At 47.3% G+C, this 21,459-nt stretch overlaps 2 protein-coding genes across 2 annotated transcripts in view; both read right to left on the reverse strand.

Moving 5' to 3' along the window:
- Kif19a (Kinesin family member 19A) overlaps positions 1 to 4,041 on the reverse strand; it is a 173,802-nt gene extending 169,761 nt beyond the window's left edge. Inside the window, exon 1 of the mRNA XM_077670206.1 lies at positions 2,982 to 4,041. Within this exon, the coding sequence (XP_077526332.1) occupies positions 2,982 to 3,044 (63 nt within the window). The 5' untranslated portion in view covers positions 3,045 to 4,041. The remainder of the gene's footprint in view (positions 1 to 2,981) is intronic.
- A 1,557-nt stretch (positions 4,042 to 5,598) lies between these two features.
- The window catches only part of Mwh (multiple wing hairs), a 178,683-nt gene continuing 162,822 nt past the window's right edge, over positions 5,599 to 21,459 (reverse strand). Inside the window, exons 9-13 of the mRNA XM_077670208.1 lie at positions 17,221 to 17,361; positions 15,415 to 15,486; positions 15,085 to 15,153; positions 13,735 to 13,953; positions 5,599 to 8,816 (exon numbers count right to left, since the gene is read on the reverse strand). Of these exons, the coding sequence (XP_077526334.1) occupies positions 7,875 to 8,816; positions 13,735 to 13,953; positions 15,085 to 15,153; positions 15,415 to 15,486; positions 17,221 to 17,361 (1,443 nt within the window). The 3' untranslated portion in view covers positions 5,599 to 7,874. The remainder of the gene's footprint in view (positions 8,817 to 13,734; positions 13,954 to 15,084; positions 15,154 to 15,414; positions 15,487 to 17,220; positions 17,362 to 21,459) is intronic.

Consider the following 21,459-nt stretch of genomic DNA (forward strand, 5'->3'; position numbering starts at 1 on the left):
ATATGAGGAGTAAGGAGGAAAGGAGAAGGAGAAAGTGCTGTGATTTTCAAATGGTTAGAAATCGAGCCTTCAGGAAGCATCATTAGAAGACACAGCTAAAGCGCCCCAGTACTTTATCCCGGTTAGTTTCTGCTAGCGTTTGCGTTTCTACCAGCCACCCACATTTTTCCTGGTCACTGTGTCCTTTGATATACGCTCCTGTCAGCGGCATCCTAATAGGCGAGCACCTTGATTATTCCCTACTAATTATTCGCGGTATGCAGACTTTTGCGATAGCGCTTCAGGAAAAGGTGTTAAAGTAGGAAAGAAAGAGGATGAAGTAATGGCTCACTGGAACGATGGGCGGCCTCCAGTCAGTGTCCTTTCACTTTGCCCGCCTCTTCCTTACATTCTGTGGAATGAAAGCTCCTCTCACTCTGAAAGCTCTTACTTCACACATCGAACTCGCTAGTGCACTGGGACGGAACGAGAAATCAGCACTCCCAGTGTACGCGAGGATGCTTGTACTGGTGTGCAAGTAAACTCCTCTGAGCTTGTGTGCGTATAAGGTACGTGGGCCTGCATAAACGATGCGCGTATGATTTATACGTTGATGGGCGCAAAATTTCTAATGTATATTCTCTTCTGCTGCTTGTTTACTGCAAAATTGCAATGTCGGCGTGCGAGTTTCAGTGGCGCATTTTTAAGGCATAAGCCATAAGTGCCCCATTCTGCAAAAATGTGGTGTTGTTTTCAATTAGATTGGATTCGAACCAGGGTCTACACAGTAGCAGCCCGAGGCTCTACCAACTGTTTTATCTCCACGCGTTGCTAGCGCTGAACAAAGGTTGTCGTTGTTGTCTCTTTCTTCGTGGCACAAACACACTTGGGGGATCCGACAGGAATCTGAAGCTTCTAGGGGCAATGTGCCCGCTTCTCAAAATTCACAAAGCTATTAATTCTAAATTGAAAAGTTGTAGAATAAGGCGTACCGTGCGACAGCGATGGCACGTGAGTACAACAGGGGCACCAACCACGCAACAACCTGATTATTCATTATAGGGAAGCTGTGCCGTGTGGCAGACTTCTTGCTGACGTAAATCGGGCCGTAATACGCAGAATAGGAAGCGAAGAAAGAGACAGAAACATGGTGCAGCAGGGAATAATAAACTTATGGAAATAATTCGCGCATAAAGAGAAAAGAAAGCAAAGAAAACAATGCAAATGCGATTTTGCAGCAAAGAAATTGGCAATCAGCATTTCCAGGCTTTCTTCTTCACAGAACGTAAGCACTTTTAAGTGCACGGAGGAATTTTTGCGAGTCCTCAAGTACTCCGGTTGATTGCTGATGCGTCGTTTTCTTCGGGACTTTTTCTCTACAGTTCTAACACTGTTGTAAGCGACTACATCGTTCAGATATAGAGAGACAGCGATAGTGCATATTAAGTCCCAAAATTACTCCCGCTACAATTTCATCCAAAGCAAGTCCCAATGTGTGTGTAGGACAGAGCTGACGCGAGAGAACACGCTTCTGGGTTAGCTAGTGCACATTGATAGAAAATTCCACTTCATAAATCACGGAGATTCATTTTTTCAGTACAGCTGTTTTAGGCTTGGTTCTGACCAAAACTGACTGCGCCGACAGGGTGTGTAGAAAAAATTCGCGTCGACAAAATTATTCCGGCGGAAAAGCTAGCTTTCTGGTGATTTCGGTGTATCTCTCAATCAAATGTAGGCATCTTGAAAAAAAAAAAACAGCATGCTAAAATTGGCCGCAAGCACGTCTGCATCATTGCACTGAGTTTCATTGACTTGTAATTAGTTCTCAGTGAAGTGGAGACGTTACACAATGCCCGGCTGCCGTCAACACATGGACGTATAAGGAGGGAGCATGGTTAGAGAAAGCTGCTGTAACTCTTTTTTTACGAAACCATCCAGAGTTAAATTATATGACAATTGGCCGGCACGCCGACTCTAACATTGCGCAGAGTTTCATCTGATTTATATAATTACGCAGCTCACTGTGAAGTTGTAAATACTGTGGAATAACTGCCTGGTGTCAATACATGCTCTTCAACGGGAGAGAAATAGACAACCACATGATGTCCGCGAAATAAAACTCTACTCTGTGCGAGTTTAATTCAGCTAATTATGTAGAAGGCCTGCTCAATGGCGAATTAGAAAAAACGTGTTTGGTTCGCGAACTTCACGGAATGCATCTTGTTCTGCTGGCCACCAGTCTTCACAAAATAGGACAATAAATGTTTTGCGGTTTCTCGGTGTTTCTTAAAAGTACGCGGTGGTGGGCACATACGAGTTCGTTTCTCAAAAGCAAATTTTATTCGGTATCGCAGGGGCTGCCCTCTCCATATTTTTAAAGCATAGGTGAATGCGGAATCAAACTTGTTGCCGACGGTTTGGGTATTTTTCCAAAAAGTAAAGCACTCAGCCCACATGCACAAATAGAAAGGGCGACATGCTCAACGAAAGTGGACAGGACAACTCTTTTCCATCCCTCTTTCGCGTTTCAGTGATATACTGAGTTTCAAGTTACCTGTATGCATTGACATCTAGCTGAAAACATTCGGCTGCATCTGCATCATTTATTTTGTAGACCCCTGACGACCACGCCTGTGATTGATACCTATAAGTGGCACTGATAAGGTCTAACGCGAGCTTCTTGTGCGTGTAGTTAATGGGCATCAGACGTATTATGGGAGGGCGCACGACGTGGTTCTAGAAAGAAGGCCGACAGACCACCGTGGGTGCTATCTATATTTGCAGCTTTAAAGATAGCAAGCAGAACTACCCATGAAATCTGCCAAGCGACATAAATAAGCCTCCTCCTGTTTGATGACAATCATCAGCTGATCCTGGATACTACCGGTAGTTACCCCACCAAAGACAATGGCTCGCCCACGGGCAGCTCATTATTAATGCAATTTGTTCTCCTAGCATCCTGGCCTGGCGCTCCTAAACGCTCAATCAAGGGATGCTCTTACCAGGAGTCGCTGAACTTTGGCTTCGTCGCTACTGTCCGACGAAGATACCTTCCGGTTCGCCATGACGTCGTCTCAGTTCTTGAAAATGTCTCGTTGAACCACCAGAGCTGTTTGTACTCGCTAGACTTTTTTCCCACAAACACGTTCACCGGTAGAGAATCATGGCGCAAGTGTCTCACGTTTAGACGAAGTCAATCGTTGCCTTCCGTTCGGTGGCTAAATATTGGTACCCGTTCCAGATGTACAAGATGCACGGATGCACAAGGCTGTAAGTCACTGGCGCAGATGCTCCTTTCTGAATAGCCAACACTTGATGGATATCGTTTTCTGTGAATACGGCGTGTGCGAGGCCGTAGTCTTAATGGAGTTCGAAGTAAAAGCTGAGTCATCACAGTGGCTACCAAAGCAGTTAATAGACCGAGACCGTTGGCGTGTCACACCATCCTCCTGTCTTGAAGAGTTCTACGGTAGTTCTTAGTGCTACGCTGCGCTCTTCCTGAAGCGAATGTATAATATGTTGCTGCTTGCAGACGACGCTGAGTGCAGAAGTTGCAGACGACGCATGTGGACGAAGTGAAAAATTGCGCAGTCACGGCGGCAGCGCGACTTTGTTTATCTAACTGCTGTCATCCCCAATGACGAGGGACAAGAGCAAAAAGAATGACTGTGTCACACCACAAGGGTCGGTCCTGCGAAGATTTGCAGTGAAGACCGACGATGTAGCGTGGCTTAGAGGCAGCAGCTTCGTCGCAAACAGACGGCACGTCGATCCATCGTTGTGACAGAGCGTGCCCGACGAGCACACGGCCTGCGCCCGACCACACGACGACGAAGGTAGCAGACGAACAAATCGCGTGCACGAATCACAATCCCGCATTCAAAAGGTCCACACTCAACACTTGTGGTGTGAACTTTGCGGGTTAGTGGGCTTCAAAGTTTGCGTTTGAATGCTGCAGAATCGGCGATGAACGCAGTCTTCATGAGCCCCGCACATGACTTCCAGCGTAGACGGCGGAACTAGCAGACGAACAAAGCGAGCCCTCGCCGCGTTCCGACAGAGTGTTCTGGCTCGCGCCGGAGCCGTGAGCTCCACGAAACACTTCACCACCGCGAGGCGCTCGTTCGTTTTTAAGCGCGAAAGAAGGGAATCGATGACGCGCGCTGATGTCCCAGCGCTACTGGGTGGAGCTCTTTTCTGCCGGCCCCAGCAGTCGATGTAGTCACGTGACGGCCCCGCGGACGTGATCGAGCCCTAGTCACGTGCTTTTGGGTATTCACGAACGCGCACAGACAGGCGTGCATTTCGCTGAACTAGCTGAACCCCGCTCTGGAAGGAGGGTCGATGTGTCGTCGGGGAGGTAGTGACACACTTCCCCCTCTTTCATATTTTTCTCCTGTGGAGCTTCTAGTGGCTTTTTGCTCTGGTCCATCCACCTTATTTTCTGCCTTTAGCATTTGTAGCTTTTTTTGTTGATCCTTTTTTTCTTTCTAGCTTTCACTTGTCTCGTTTGTTAAGTGGAAGTAGTGGAAGCAAATGAATCATGAAGGGGGTCGTGAGTCGCTCTTATTTCTTTTTGAGAGGCAGTGTGGAACGCAGGTCCAGTTGGACTGAACACGAAAACAGCCTCTTATCTCGGGCTATAGCTTTGACCACTGGTTTTGCACTGGCCCTGGGGTCACCCATGCCAGCGTAAGCTCGAAATTGAGGGCGTGGTGGTGGTACGCCATGTAAAGCTTGAGCACTTGTAGTTGAGCAACATGCCAGTGAGGGCTGCTGCAAGTGGGACACGCCTAGAAGTGGGGCTCTTTTTCGGCAACTCCCTCGAGATCTGGTAGAAGCGGTTGGCTTGACGCTCTTGGTCGCGAGCTGTGTTACCAAAATAGGATGTAGGTCACGGTACTCTATCTTTTGTATCAAGTTCAACATGAGGAGTTGTCGTAATCTCAACGACATTAACACCGGAGCATTTGGTGATTAAAAAGGCAAGAATTTCCCACAATGGCACAGCGTACGTCAGTGGAAACACGCAGGGTGCTGCGTGCTGTTCTCGTATACGAATAAGCTTTCTAGGCATTGCGTGAGCATGACAATGGTGACGGTTTTCACCCCTCACAGAAAACTGTGCGTACCCATGGGGATATTTCCCCAGATATTCATAGCCAGTATTTTTAGACAGCGTGAGCCTCGTAACGGAAGTCATTTATAGAAGCATTCACTGTCGACCATAGGTATACCGTACGCAACAACTGACCGAGCATTTTATTTGGCACCATAAAACATGGGCGTCTCCACACATTACAACACCATTTTCATGTCGTGAAGGCCAACTTCGACAACTAACTACTCCACCCAGCTGAAAATTGCCCGCATTTATTAAAATATTGACCAACACATCCTATGCATCCCTGTCTTTTTCAGGCCTCACACCTTACTCGAAATTCGTAATTTCGGGCTTGGGCCCTGCTAAGTGACCATAAATGTTTTCTGGTGAATTTTCAGGCAGAAATGGAGTTTATACAGATTTCCGGAAGCGTTCATGAGAAGAGTCAAAATTAGTAAATGCCAACTTTCATTCGCGAAAATGATAGTACACCAGACGAAATAAGCAGACACGGGTGTGATGATTCGTTGACTTTATTCTCAAAAAGAGCATGGTATAGTCATCAGCACACAACCATTGTACTTAAATTGTAGAGACGATCGACACAGCACATTTCCACCTTTCTCAAGCCTTAAACGTTTAGGTTCATTATTACACCAAAGATGCTATTCTTTTCGATGTCATGAGCAACGAAGTAAGCTGGGTGCGCTTAATGGGCGTTCGACGTGAGTTTGGGAAATTAACATAATACAATCACAAGAGAAATCAGGCGCGCGCCACTCTATCAAGACACTCTCCCAGTCAAGACATTTTAGATATTAAAATTCGCTCGCACTCTCCATCACGATATGAAAATCCCGCGCGTCATTTATCCAACACCTGTCTAACAGATCACGTTCTGACACACGTCTCAGATAGAGTAAAACACGAGCGAGAAGCATCGAGTGAACGTGACGAGACAGCGATTATGCAATGAGCCATTAAAAAGGTGACCTGTCGGGGAAAGTAAGAAACAGAACTACAATTTGCATAAATTATAAGCATACGGTGCGGACGAGTACAGCAGTAAGAACAAGATCATGTGCTGTGAATTATATACAACGCAATCAACTTTCACCGGTGTGGGTCGCGCACTCTAAGGCCGTTGTGTCCTGTCATCTGTGCAGGGATGCTCATTGATCGCTGGCCTTTTGCTGTTAATTTTTCTTAAATGGAGTCTCGATAGAGCAAATTCGTGTACAGCAGAATGGGGCGGACATGCTGCCGAGGCGTATAATTGCGCTTGGCTGTGTAGGTGGGCCGGGCTAGCCATTTTTTGGTGCCCGTGACACTGCGTCACCAATGGCCGCAAGTGCAGGTAAAACAGAGACATTTTATAACCCGCTCAAGCAAGTTCGACAAGCGGAAATTTGGTACTCAGAAAGGTTTTTTTCTTTTCAACCGCTGAACCGCTATCCACACGAAGAGTTTAATCATCTTCTTTCGTTTTCTAAAATATGGTCGCGAGAAGTTTTTTAGCATAGCGAAATTCCTTTCCCGGAAGGTAGCCGGGAGCAGGAAGACAAGTGGAATTTATGATTTTACAGGTGTAACAGCTTGGGGCTGCAGGGACCTAATTTGCAAACAATTAACAGAGCATTATAAATGTTCGGCCGATAATTCAACGTGATGGTAATAGGCTGTGTTAGTAGATGCTCCATCTTCATAATATTGCGTAGTTATTCATTCGACGTATTTGAACTGAAAGGATCCTGCTTTTGTAATGGCTTCCATCTTTTTTTTTTTACGCGTACCTCAGGGTCACGATTCAGTATTCCGCCGCCATGACGCCCACTGCAAGACCATGGGTGCCCACACTTCGACGACGTCCTCTGACGCAAGCATGCATACCTAGCGAGCAGCCGTTGCTAGCTGCCGAGTATCCGTCAGCCCATCTTCCACCCAAAGGCCTTCTTCCCCGGCAAGCGCTAACAGTTAGAGAACCGAAGCCAACATTTCCCTCGCCTCTTAACAAACTGTAGTGGTGGTAAGGCAACATAATCACGTGATTCCCAGGGCGCGCTCAGTCCATCGACCGAGCCTTTACCGCGGCCTTTACCGTGACTACTATCAGCGAAGGGTTAGGAGAGCGGGCAATTGTAACGTGAGCACCCCTCCCTCTCCAACTCCGAGGCCACAAGCGATATGCACGTTCGCTCTGTTCGTTTTCTGGGGGTACGAGGTTCGCCCAGTGGTAACGCCCGATTGGTCTGACGTTTTTGTGTAAGCTTTCCTACACAACAAAAGCACAAAAGACAACACGTTCTTTGCAGACGACAGCTCCTGCTTCGTGCAGTAAACCGAGTAACTGTTCGAGTGCCACGGTAATGTGTTTTCATTCTCCTTCAATTTCATAGTTTTGTTGTGGTCATTAGTTTACCAGTTGATACGAGTGTTGGTGCAAAAATGCAAGCTTTGGGACTGGTTACACTGTAACTGCAGAGCCTCCATTGCGTGACATGAGCGTTCCATAAAAAGTGAGCACTTCACACCCTTCTCCGTCTTTCAAGCATCTAGGCGACACGGAGCACTGTACGGCAGTCGTTTGTCGTCCAGCTCTTTGAATGCCCGGACTGAGCACTCAGACAGCAACACCGCTCATGCCCCTCCGACGCTGCCTTAGCCAGGGGATCACAGAGTGCACTAGAACCATACACAAGCGACCTCCAAAGGATCTCTGAGCACACGAATGATGACAAGGAGCTACCGCGAACAAGGGAAGCTGCACTCGCGAGAGAAAGTCAAGCCGTTGCTACAACCAGCCACCTATCTGTCTCACGGCGTCCGCGATCTCGCGATGCACCTCTGTGCTCACGGTGTCCTTCGCGGAGCACGTTGTCGGCGGTGACGTGGAGGAAATTTTCGTGACGTCACTTGCGGTAACTTTCCCCGACGTCTCGTTCGCGCCCGAGTAGAGGCCGCAGTTACCGTGGCCTCTCAGGATGAAGTTTGCCTTGTACGCCGCGATGCCGGCAGAAAAAGGAGTGTCGTCGACTGAAGAACCCTCGTGGTGCTTCAGAAGCTCTTCTGAGCCACTGCGTCTGGGTGCCGAAAGTGTGGAGAGGCGGGAGTTCTTCGCGAAGCTAGAAGTCGCACCCAGCTTGATGTTCTTGGGTGGGTTAGGGTTTTTAGGGGGAAGGGAGCTGTCCGAGCTGGTCTTGACGGCACCATTTTTGGGCATTGCCATCACCGACAACCTTGAACTCCGCTTGTCCAAGGTCGACGAAGAAGCCGAGAGCTTGGCGGGAATTGTGGGGTCTTTGCTTCGTGACAGAAGGGACTCCGACAGGTTGGCGCGGAAGCCCGCTGACGACGACAGGCGTTCGGCCGAGCGGTCCTGGAGGATGCCGTTGCTGATGATTTCGTGCGTGGACTCCTGCTGGTGAAGTTTGCGCCGGTCCTCCGATTTGCTGCGCCGCCTTGCGGTGGAGGAGTCGACGAAGCGATGCACGCCAACTACTCGGGGCTTTTCGTCGTTTCCGCTTCCGTTGGCGCTGCCGGCGGAGCGACTGTTTTTGCGGAACAGCTTGGGTTCGGGCAGAGCGGGATAGTTCCAGTCAATGGCTTCGTCCTTGTCGGAGCTGCCGTCACTGTCGACGTTGCCGTGGACTTGCTTGTAGTTGCTCCCCGGAACAGAAAGGCTTTTCGCGGGGGTCTTGGACTCGACTGCTTTCGGTATTGGTGTGGTTGAGATCTGTAAACAAAAGGAAGGCCGCTATGTTAACGGAGGCGAGATAAAAATGAGCGCAGAAACGTTCCCTGTAGACTAAATACAAAAAGGGTTGGCGCTCAAAAAAGCCTGCAACAACCGGTCGGAAAACACGTCGGCTTCCAGGGCCAAGTACATACATAGCGCGATATTAAGAAAACGGCCACACATGCAGGTTTTAAACACAAATAGTTCACCCCGCAGTTCCATAATCTCCTTAAATTTCGACTGCCCTTACTAGAGCCGCACAGTTTGATCAGGCGGATTTTTGTGACATAAGAAGGGAAAGTGCTGAGCCTGCCCGGTTGCGTAATCACACGGGATTAATTAATTCTCCACCACTAAAATTGGCGTGTATGTTACTGCGATGCAACGATGTATCAATTCTGTATAAATCCTAAAATTTTCGTTCCTGTTTGTTTTCCCAGCACTCATATTTCGCCGCGAAAAGCCCGTAGCATGACTGTGGTTTGGAATCAAACCATTAAGGAACCACGCGACTGAAGATTTGTTATGTATTCCAATGTTTTTCTTCAGTGCACTCAATCTAGAGGAGGTGGATTTGACGTAGAATAAAAATGAAAGGTTCACGAAGAGCTCCCCCGGTTCGCCGTAATCACGGGTTCTGGCGAAGACGGGACTAGGAGTGCCGTGGTGGCGCCTTCCGTCAATAGCTCTTTATAAACATAAACATTTATCAGTAATCCGACAATGTGCTGCTATCTTCCCGCACATAAATTTTTCTCATTTTTTTTCGATGTGCCTACAGTATCCCAGCTTTTAGCAAATACCAATGCTCTAGGCTTTTTTCAACATTAAGATAGCAGAAAATGCACGAACGATAACGGTGGTTCGTTTGTAGTATGGTTGCTGCTGATTACAGATTTACGAAGCTTTACTTGAATTATTTCGCTTTCAACAGATGATTCTGTGGTTAGCGCGTATCTGTGGCCATACTGACCGCGCATAATTTCGACGCTTCGGTATTTATGTAAGCCCTCTACCCTATCCCCCTATTCCTATGTACTGTTTCCTCCCTATCCCACCTCCCCTACACCAGCAGGTGTTCCGGTGTCTGCCCCTAGGCGAGACGATTTACGCGTGTTGGTGGACCTTCCCTTCTTTCTTTAGTACACTAAATACATACATACATACATATTGCTACTGTCTCGCTTCCCCGCAGCACACCCTCTTTTGCTGTGAAGCACCCTTTAAAGCAAACTTGAAGGCAAATATTAGACTATAGTCTTTCTTGGCCTACTCAAATCCGAAATTTTAACCCTTTTAGCCACGATTTTTTATTTCTGGCAAAAAGCTTTTTGGTGTGTGGTTTCCTTATTATTGGGATCCTATGAGCTTACAAACGAATAAATTGAGCGTGTGGTGCAAGTAATTTACGATTGGGAGGCACGGCATTACGCAATTAAAATTTTATATTCCGACAAAACATTTTCTGCTTGTTTTCCTAAATTTTGAGAACCCCTGAGCTCTCACACAAAAAATAAAGCTGATATTTAAAGTATATTTGGTGTTACAGCCATGCAAGTTGGAGACCAGATTGATTTCAAATACAGTAAGGCATTGTGCTCCTGAGCACGAGGACGCGAGTTCGATTTCCGGCCACGGCGGCCGCTTTTCTGATGGAGGCGAGCAGCAAAAACGCCCGTGTGTACAATATTTTGGAGCACGTTAAAGATCTCCAGGTGGTCAAAATTAATCCGGAGCCCTCCACTACGGCGCACCTCATCGCCTGAGTAGAGTCAGCGCGTTAAAATCTACAATCAATCAATCAATCAATCAATCAATCAATCAATCAATCAATCAATCAATCAATCAATCAATCAATCAATCAATCAATCAATCAATCAATCGGTCAATTTCAAATGCCATAGAAAAAACTTAAGACGTAAGTGAAAGAATACCTCTTAAGTCAAATTTTTTACTTCAATGGCTAGAGGTGTGGATGTTGTTTAGTTAGACTTGTCGTTTAATGCGCTGGCTTTCATGTTGTAACTATCTTTAAAACGCAATTATAGTTCTGCTCTGATTGTCCAATGGTACTTTATGTTACTTTACTCCTGTGTACTTTAATGTACTTCATTGTACCTTTCCCTTACTGTTCTTTATTTTTTGGTGCTGTACATGTTGCCTGAATTTTTTATCACCCAAACATTAGATGTTTCAAGCTTGTCAATTTTGCTTATTCATTGTACTGTAACAAAGGCGGCTGTGGCCTCTGTTAGGCTTTGTAGCCTTTAGTCCCAGCCTACCTCCTCATACTTCTGAGTAAATAAAATCTTTAAATCTTTGATTCTTAATCAAACTAGGACTTCGGTCCTTGGGGTCACCTCGACGCCAGTTTGGACTTCACTGTAATTCCTTCCTCTCTCTAGCATTCAGCTATAGCAAAAAAAACGATAAATGGTGATATCTATCGAAAGAGTCATCCTTGAAGAACTGTTTCTCAGGAAACTAGCTGTATTGGCTTTGTTCTCAAACTGCTAGAAGAATTTTGGTTAATGTATGTCTGCCTGCTTGTCCGTTGATTCAGCCATTCAGTCAAAAGTTACAAGATTTCTTGAACGTGAAGTTATAAAGCAAAGACTTTTCGCAACCGCTAAATCTGGAAAAATACCACGTGCCTGACAGCATTGCCGAGCAAAATTAAAACATTCGGCATGTTTCAGGCAAAGCATCAATGCACGACCGGTACTCGCAGTGTTCTTTAAATTGAAAATAAACGTGTGCCTAATATTTGCGATAGGAAATTAGAAATACGCGCTGAAAACAGCATTTTGATTCCACAATACAAAAAGAGTTCGCGCTCGCCTGGACCTCGTGGCAGTGCTTCTATTTCAACAGTAACAAACGTTTCTAGTAGCAGGAGGAAGTAGACGCGGGAAAATTCAATTGACTTTAGCAAAGCTCCCCGTGTTTATCATTGGAGGAGCGGAAAGGGAGGGAAATATTGTGCCTCCTCGATTATCAGTCCCGGATCGTCCGCGGACTGCCCGAGACGCGATCCGGCGCTCGTTTTTCCCATGTATTCCTACGGGGCTTCCGGTCCTAGGGCAGTCCTCGGACTGCCCGCGGGCCGTCCAGGACTGGTAAATCGAGGAGGCCCATTGTGGCACGTAGGCGGGGGAGAGAAGAGGGGTATTTACGCAGCAAAAGCGGCAGAAGTGGCATGTCAACTTTCGACGACATTTGCAGCGAAGTGATCACATACCGAACCAATTTTGTCTGCTCAGTAAACTTTCAATAGACGTATCCTTATTTGGCCACGCTAATTATCGTGTCACTTTCAAAAGGTTTGAATGGGGTGGGTACTTCCTTGAAATAGATAACAAACAGTACAAATGAATAACATACTGTTATGTGTTTACTCAGTAATAAGTCGTGGAATAGGGCGGCATATTGATTGATTATTGGGTTTAACTCGCCGAAACTGCCCAGCTTATGAGGAACGCCGTAGTGGAGGGCTCCGGATTAATTTGGACCACCTGGGGATCTTTAACGCGCGCCCAAATCTCGAACACACAGGCGTTTTTGAATTTCGCCTCCATTACAAGAGTGGCCGCCGCAGCCGGGAATCGAACCCGCGTCCTTGGGCTCAGCAGCACAATGCCTTAGCCACTGAGCCACCACGGTGGTCATAGGGCGGCATTTTACTCACGGTTCACTACGCACCACGGCAACGTTAATTTGTGGACAGGAGCAGTCGGGTCGATGATCGCAGCATGCCCGGTGGCATTGGCCGCTTGTAGTGGTGGGTGATCATTTATACACTCTGCTGACTGCTTTGTGCTCTCGTCCGTGGTGAAGTGTGTGGATCGGTGCGCGGTTAAGTTATCTACGCAGTGTGTAACGAAACCTTAGTGTGGCGAGTTGAATGCTTTCAAAATATAAATAACCCGTCACTTCACGTAAATTGGCCGGAAGGGAGTCACGATTCTCAGATTCACGATTCGACGTCTAATGGCGGATGAGAGACTTCGTGATCCGTCGGGAAATGCGATTGTTTACATACTCAATATTAATTCAGAGCAACACGGAAGTATTAACTGGCTGGAGGGTGTGCCTAAAAATGTATGCAACGACGAAGGGATCCCGGTTGTTGTACAGCGTACGGCTCGCATAGCCTAGCCTTCCTCTTCGTCGTGTTTCCCGAATCAATCGTCAAAACTATGTGGTAATGTATCGTCGTAAGGTATCGTAAGGTATTGGTAAGGTATGCGGTAAGGTATCGGTAAGGTAAGGCTTAGGTATCGTCACCTTTGAGCGTGTCTTCAAACGGCCTGTTACAAAACAAGTAACTCTTACTGATATCTCCACCTGGTGTAAGTAAAAGTGCCCTTACACAACAAAACTGACAGAAGTAAACATTACGTGCGTATAAGTAAGAGTGCATACTAAGTAGCCCACACCCGGTTCGCCGGTGCCCTCACTGTATTTATTGTGCCCTACTGATATGTGCCGTGTCCGTAATAGATGAGTGTGGGTTTCCTTCTTACATTTTCGCCTTCACTTTACGTCGTGATTGTCCGACACTGATTTTTTTCTCCATCCTTGCCGTCTTCTCTCTACTGATGCATTAAAACCCCAGGTACCGTTTTCTTTTTTTTTTTTTCGATATCTACAAATGACTGCAAACGATTCTCTGCCACGTAGAAGAAGTTACGCTCACGTTTCTTGCCCTTTGTCCTGTCCCCACTATCCGCGTGCTTTTGCTAACAAAGTACGAACTAGCCCAAAATCGTACCTCGCTGAAGTTACCAACATTCTTCCTCTCAATGTTGGAAAGTTAACCCGATCCTGCCACTGACGTGATTATTTCATGTCCCATTTCCGGAACGAAGATTTAGACGCGTGGTCATCATGATTGCGCAGCCGAGTTGCCTACCTTGAGGGCGGCAAGGGCCCTCTTCTCGGCCAAGATGAGGTCTTCGGAGTCCGACTGGAAGCCGTCGGGCGGTCGGATGGTGGGAACATCGATGAGCACCTCCTCGCCCGCCGGCTGCTCGGTTTCGGTCGAGTACTCGAGAAAGCTCGAGCGGCCCGAGTCGGTCGCCTGGGCGTCGCTGTGGTCGCTGTCCTCCGTGTCCGAAGTCTTGGAGGACGTCTGCGAGAAGGGCGAGTGCGACGGTGAAGCACAGCGGGCTTCAAATCCTCGGCGCTTGTGAGCGCCGCACACCAAATGTACGAAACATTTGATCCCACATTTTCCCTTTCGTACGAGCTAAATGGACAGTGAGCACTTCGCTTTCATTAAACTGTTACTGTTCGCCCAGAGCTGTAGCTCGGTCATATTTCTATTAGGTGAATTTACTGAATCTCTGAAAGTAAAGCAGCGCCTTTCAGGTAATTGAGAAAATTTGATAAATCTTTATTCGAATAGAGAGAGAGATAATGCATTTAAAAATGCTGAGGTTATCCGAGCCATTCCGCCTAGTTGCGACGCCATATCAGAAAGAAACAAGGAAAGTATATATATTTAAACATAAGTAAGTTAAAGAAATGTAAGGTTGTGTGCACGAATTTTTAGTCACATACAGGAGCCTCGCAAATACCTTTTGTCACAGTCCTTCGTCTAAACCTATCCTCCGAAGAAACACCAAACGAGCTTTCGTAGCCCGGGCATACTGGCATGCGCCCGACCAAGGACACAGGCCAGCCCTCAGTTCAAGGGTTCATGTTATCGCGTCATGCAGAATATACAGAGAGGTAGCGAGTGGCTGCCTTGGCTCTGTGAATTTCGAGCACACTCCGATGACATGCTTCATGTGTTTTTGTATGTCATGATTAGAACAATGTGGCGAATAGGCCTGCTGCATTTTATAGAGAAAATGTCTTGTGTCAGCCACTTTCAGTCCCAGTCGACGTAATACGAGTTCCTCACGCTTGTGGGGACCAGGAGGCATCTTAACTTGCATCTTGGGTGAACAGAATAAGCATTTCACGTACCTGCCTTAACGAAGCTCGCATAATACTCCACATCTGTTCTGACGTGCCTTAAATTTTTACCTAATCAAACCGTCTAGCATCTCACTTCTAATGTCCTGAGGTTAAACTTAACTTTTAAGTAGAGCCTCATTATTGGTCAAATTTTTAAAATTACACAAAATATAAGTGGGCATTGCAAATGCCCATTTATACTGTATTACGAATTCGCCAGCAATAAATTATTGTTGCCTACAGCGTTACTAGAGAAAGCCCTCTATTGAAAGAAAAGCTGTAAAAAATTAGCGCTTACCTTTGGCTCCTCGATGACTTTCTTGAGGGTCTGAACTTCCTGCTTCAGGTCTTCGCATTTCTCTTTCAGCTGCACAAGGTTTTAAACAGGCACATAGGTTGCTACGGTCATTATGTCATACCACCAGCTATGGTCATTTAATATTCGAATTAACAATTCGTACTCTTTTCGTTCGCAGGCTTACCATCGGTAATTATCGTTTTCGTGGACATTTTTGCAGGTTTTGCTGAGGTTGCAAAAACGCTGCTAAACATGAACAAGGGCGCCCTTCCCTAGAAAAATTACCAGTGAGAAGTGGTAAGGTAACTTTTCGTTTCTTACATTTCTTACCTCCCGTTCAGCTTGTATAAGGTTCATCTTGTCCTCTTCCAGCTTTCTGAGAGCTCGTCTTAGTAGTTCCACCTGAAACATAGCGGGAATGTTAAGGGTGCAGACAACAGGGTTATGTGGAGTGCATGCTCTCTATCCCGCATGGAAGGGCGCTACTTAAAACACTTTGAACGGTAACGTTTTTCTTGATAGGGCCGCATAGCGTTTGAAATCGGAATCTTTAGATCTACTAACCTTACGTAGGCTGTCAAAAGGAATGCTGGCAACCATGGCAGTTAGCGGCGTAGAAATATACTTTTAACTGTACACGACATGAAGAGAGGTACTAAAAACTGGTTTCCAGCTAAAACAATGATACAATTTCGTCTTTTTTATTCCTTTATGCTGTTTTTGAATCTCGCATTAAAACAGACGGAGCTCTTTGTCTATGTACCGTAGTGTCACATGTAGACACTACGTGGCGCCACGTTTGAGACTTCAGGAAGTTTAGTGGCAAGTTTAAATAATCTCCAGAAATTCATTTAGGAATTCCTTGCGGTTACTTCACTATATATAACGCTCGCTTTCATGTGAGCTAGAGGAGCTGCACAAGAATTGGTTGTTTGTCCTTTTAAGCGACCTTTATGCAGCTCCATGACCCCAATTGAATGTGCACATGCCATATTCTACTAATTAAGCCTGCATCACGAAGCCAGTGAACCACTTACGTAAGTGCTAGTGCCACTGGGCAAAAAGTCAACTTTTTACTGGTTCTACTGCTTGCATTACACGTCTCCCCTGCTTTCACAAAGACCTGCCGCTATGAGACGAGGTAGACAGTTTGGCTCCATTGTGGACCAAAACTTCATCACTAGTGCGCTATTAAATACAAAACCTGGTTTACTAGGAGAGCAAAACGGGGCATCAGGGTGCAAGCCTGTTGCAACAACGAATTCTGGTTTAAGGGCAACGGGCAACAACGGACAATAGCCCTTGGCTATGTGTCCAAATATTTGGTGTGCTATTTCCCAGAGGCATTCAATAAAGTTGCCTTATGATGATTTGAAATAAAATAACAGTGAGTCCGTAGACGAACGGATGGGGTGGTATTCGTTGAGATGCCCTGTCTTTCTTCTAATGGTGCGATTTTAACTAAAGTGCCTTTTGCGGCTTCGAAGGTGCGCTATGGTCGCTGGCTTCCTTGTTCGAAGTCTTGGAGACTGACTATATTCAAACGAGTAGGGGACTGTTGTTTGAGGCCCCGCCGTGCGGATGGCGTCCTTATTGCGGGATGCCTTGACTTCTGTTGGCAGTCCGCCGTCAGGCCTCATTCACACAGACGTTTTTCACCCCGTCACGTCACCGTCACGTAACCACCTTCCGTCATGGGCGACGGTTTCTCAGGCGATTTCTCGCCGAAAACGGTTTGACGTCAACGGGAAGCCGAGCCGTTCCGTCAATGTGACGGGACCACGCCTCGCGGTAAACCAGCCAATCAGAAAACAAATTTGTACGGCTAAATTTAGCGAAAAGTGAGCACACGTAAAAATCTAAGCCATTTTCTTTGATTTTCAGATTAAGCAGGCCCCGTTCTAGGCTAAACTGATCACCAGGCAGACGACCCTGTACTCTGACGGAGAGCTCCAGTACGAACGCTACTCCGTCACGTCTCTGTCGCGGTTTTTTGAGGTGACGGTGCCGTGACGGAGAAGGTGACGGCTGCGTGAATGAGGGCTTACACGTAAGGGGCCTATACGCATGCGTGCAGGTGACGCAATGCTCTTGACAGGGTACAAGTATATCGTGCTGCGGCACACGCGGCCTCACCTCTGTGCGAAGCTTTCCGTTCTCGTTGCCGACCCTCTTCTGCTCGATAAGCGCCGAGCCGACGTCGAGGTAGTTCCTCTTCCAGCGGCTGATCTCCTCCCACACGCCGTCCGACGAGGGAATCGCCTTCTCCTGCAGGTTCTGCAATTGCAACAGAGAGAGAGAGAGAGAGAGAGAGAGAGAGAGAGAGAGAGAGAGAGAGAGAGAGAGAGAGAGAGAGAGAGAGAGAGAGAACGCTCACACTGCGACCAATACCCCGACAATGAACACACCCTCTGGACATGCCCAAACATACAAAGCACCCTGAGATCTTCCCTGCAACCAATTCCTGTCACAAAGCGCCCTACTTGCTGGAAGGCATGGGTGACACCACCTAAGGTGCTTGAAGAGCTCTATTGCACCACACTTGTGAACCACATTAAAATACGCCAGGACTATAGACAGCCAGGGCTATAGGAAGAAATATAGTCCCTGTAACCCAACCAAGAAGCAGAGCAGTCCTTTTGACGCAGGTTTCAAAATAAACTTTATCTCTCTCTTTCTCTCTGAGCTTTCGGTTGCCAATTGGTTTTCAGTTTGCTGTTCTCTGTGAATAACTGCAAAATATCCTTGGGCTCCTAAAACGCTGGTAAGGCTCCTACTCTGGCTTTTAAGAGGGTCCTGTAAAACTGATAGTAAGGATCCAATTGATTGATTGTAGGGTTTAACGCGTCGACGCAACGCAGGCGATGAGGCGCGCCGTAGTGGAGGGCTCCGGATTAATTTCGACCACCTGGGTATCTTTAACGTGCGCCGAAATCTCGTACACACGGGCGTTTTTGCTTTTCGCCTCCATCAGAAAAGCGGCCGCCGCGGCCGGGAATCGAACCCGCGACTTCGTGCTCAGCAGCGCAAGATAGTAAGGATCGAAATACAGCTTGATAAGTCTTCCGCACTTGGTTGTTTATGTCTTCTTTTACACCGTGCAATATTTGTCTCATATTATTTTGTGCATTGTATCATTTCACTGTATATATTGTCACCTAATCATCAGTTTTTATAGGAATTCCTGTGCAATCCCTATAGTAATCTTTAGGCGTCATGTGACCGTAATTATGTCGTCTTTTCATTTGTAAGTGCACCAGCATTCAGACCACACGGTTGTTCATAGGCACTCTAGATAAACTGATTGATTGGTTGATTGCTTGATTGATTGATTGATTGATTGATTGATTGATTGATTGATTGATTGATTGATTGATTGATTGATTGATTGATTGATAAGGGTCCTCAAAGCGGACGTACAGAAAGCTGCCTCCCAAACTTTCACGAGAAGATCGATTGCAGATAAAAGAAACATGCAGCGCAATAACTATCGAGTGAAAACTTTATTCCTGCCACACTGCTCTATCTCGGCACTCCTGATCGTGGAAATTTTGTAAGCCAGGTAGCGGCAGGTAACAGCTTGCGTGTGAACATACAGGCAGCGATAGTGAAAAGACACACGCCGAAAGGACTTTGCCTGGCCTGAAGAACGCAGCTCGCAGAAGCTTCACTCCATTTAAAGTATAGCACTGGCGCCCATCTTTCTCAGCTAGTATTATTGCGCCTAAAACTGAGGCGGAATTCACAGAACCATGTTTTCTGCCGTGCTTCTAACGAATACACTTTGACGGAACGAATGCAAGCATGGGCCAACCTCTGCGCTGATTTGTTCGTGCCATGTGCTAACGTTGCAGTCTTATCGAATAGAGCCCCAGCATTATAGAAAAGCCGAAGCGAGCGTTGACTATTTAACTAACGAAAATAAGTGGGCGCTTAAGCTTCGCCTTTCAACGTGCAACGGGATAGCTTTATTGGTCCGCGTTCGCGCCGCATGGTCACAGGCTAGGCCCGCCCGTTTCTAACAACTCACTCACTCACTCACTCACTCACTCACTCACTCACTCACTCACTCACTCACTCACTCACTCACTCACTCACTCACTCACTCACTCACTCACTCACTCACTCACTCACTCACTCACTCACTCACTCACTCACTCACTCTCACTCACTCACTCACTGACTCACTCACTCACTCACTCACTCACTCACTCACTCACTCACTCACTCACTCACTCACTCACTCACTCACTCACTCATTCGCTTGTCGTGCTCACGAGTCACACACGGCGCCCACAAGTGGTGGGAACTTTTAAAGCGAAAGCTTTCTTAGTGAGACCGATGGGGTACTGTCAAAAAAGCAACGCATTTTCCCATATACCTGTTGGTCGACGGAAAGAATATGATAATATCTCGGGACACACTGCGCATGCGTGAAAGCAGGCTTCCATTGTGTAAAAACGGTTATTTGAAAATCGCGAAAAAGGAACGCTGCTAAATAAGGTACTACACGCATTTATCATGAAGAAGGAGTACAATAGTATACCTCTATCTCATAAACCACGTATCGGTATACGTTTAGTTCGTTCGTAGATGTGTTTGCTTAGTACGCGAAAAATCGTCGCACGGGTTCGTTTTTCGTTTGTGATTTCCGTCTTCGAAGGTTTGACGATAGATTGGACACACTTTCCGCAAAGGCTGAACGTACTTTCAGTGAATGTTTTAACGCACTTTTGATGGACTTCTGATGTCAGAAAGCTTTCACGCTTGTGTCAGCTTTCTTTAGAAAGGGATGCCAAATTTTTTTTCGCTCCGGCTTACACGTCAACTTTTGAGGTGGTCGTGATAACACGCATTTTTTTAATTTACGAAGGGTACAAAGACACCATGATACCTTCTGGCGAATTTTGGTGTGTAGGGTAAATGGGGTAGCTTATGAGAATAGGGGAAGCATAAAATAATGGTTCCAATGGGGTAGGGCGCTAAAGGAAGTGATGGAGGCCGTATGTCTCAATGAAGTTCCATAGGGCGGTGAGCAGACGCCGTTCTTCGCTTGGATTAGGAAGACTTCGGGTAAATTAAGCTGATCGTTAAGACTCGGTGGGCTTGCCAATCCCACTATATTCAAGTACATATTGTAGACAGTCGGCAAAGCGAGGCAGCGCCTTATGACCCCAGATGTTTTAGTGGGTGCGGCCAGGTGGCGCTACCACGTTTTTTTTTTGCTTGTGGTCTTTTTGTAGGTCGCTTACAAAATCTCCGCTTATGCGATCTCTCACTCACGCCGAGTTTTCTGTGCCATGGGGCCCTTAACGCTGCGCGTTAAAAGCAGTCGAGTAGAAAACCAGTTGAAGCATGTACGGGCAACAACGCTGATAGTCTCCTAGTTTTTTTTAATGCGAATGCATTTCTTAGTCGGGGGTTGTCGTGCGTTGGCCGGCGTGCGCCTAGCAACAGCTGTGGCGCGCCTAGCAACCGGAGCAGGTGGTAGCTCGGGCGGGAGTAGCGGAGGGCAAGGGGAGAGGAGGAGCGCGCTCAGCGTGTGAGGGCGCTCGCATCGCGGAGCTCGGGCGGAGTAGCGGAGAGTGAGTGGAGAGGAGGAGCGCGCTCGGGCGTGTGAGGGCGCTCTCATCGCGGAGCTCGGCGGAGAGAGCTCGCGCGCGGGGCGCGCGTGTTGCGCGGGTCTCTCTCTCCTCTCCGCGTACCCTCCCTCCGCTCGCTGCGCTCGGAAAAATATATATAAATGCAGTGGAGCGCGCGCCTCTCTCCGTGACTGCTTGCCGCAGCGCACTCATCGGTGCACCCAATGCATTCGCATTTCCGCACGATCCCCTTCGGGGAGATGGAGGGAGTTTTTTTTTATTTCGTTGGAAATTGATTGATTGTAGGTTTTAACGCGCCGACGCAACGCAGGCGATGAGGCGCGCCGTAGTGGAGGGCTCCGGATTGATTTGGACCACCTGGGGATCTTTAACGTGCGCCGAAACCTCGTACACACGGGCGTTTTTGCTTTTCGCCTCCATCAGAAAAGCGGCCGCCGCGGCCGGGAATCGAACCCGCGACCTCGTGCTCAGCAGCGCAACGCCTTAGCCAGTGAGCCACCGCGGCGGGTATATTTCGTTGGTAATTAAACTTTTCCTTCAAATTGGCTTGAAGCAGTAACGTATTTTGTACCCAGCGTTCGTTCTGAGTCCGCTGCGCGTTGTCACACACTTTTCTGCAGGGACAGTTGTTTTCTGTCGGAACAGTATTCTGATTTCTACGGGAGCAGTTTTCTGCAGGAAAAGTCCCCTGAATAGGGCTTTGTCCTGCAGCACTATACCGCGCTGGCTGGTCGTGCATAGCTGGAGAAGCCATCGTGAGTGGCCTCCTGCA

The sequence above is a fragment of the Haemaphysalis longicornis genome, unplaced genomic scaffold, assembly GCF_048455015.1.
Source record: "Haemaphysalis longicornis isolate Haplotype H1 unplaced genomic scaffold, Haemaphysalis longicornis Haplotype H1 scaffold_5, whole genome shotgun sequence".
NCBI classification, from domain to species: domain Eukaryota; kingdom Metazoa; phylum Arthropoda; class Arachnida; order Ixodida; family Ixodidae; genus Haemaphysalis; species Haemaphysalis longicornis.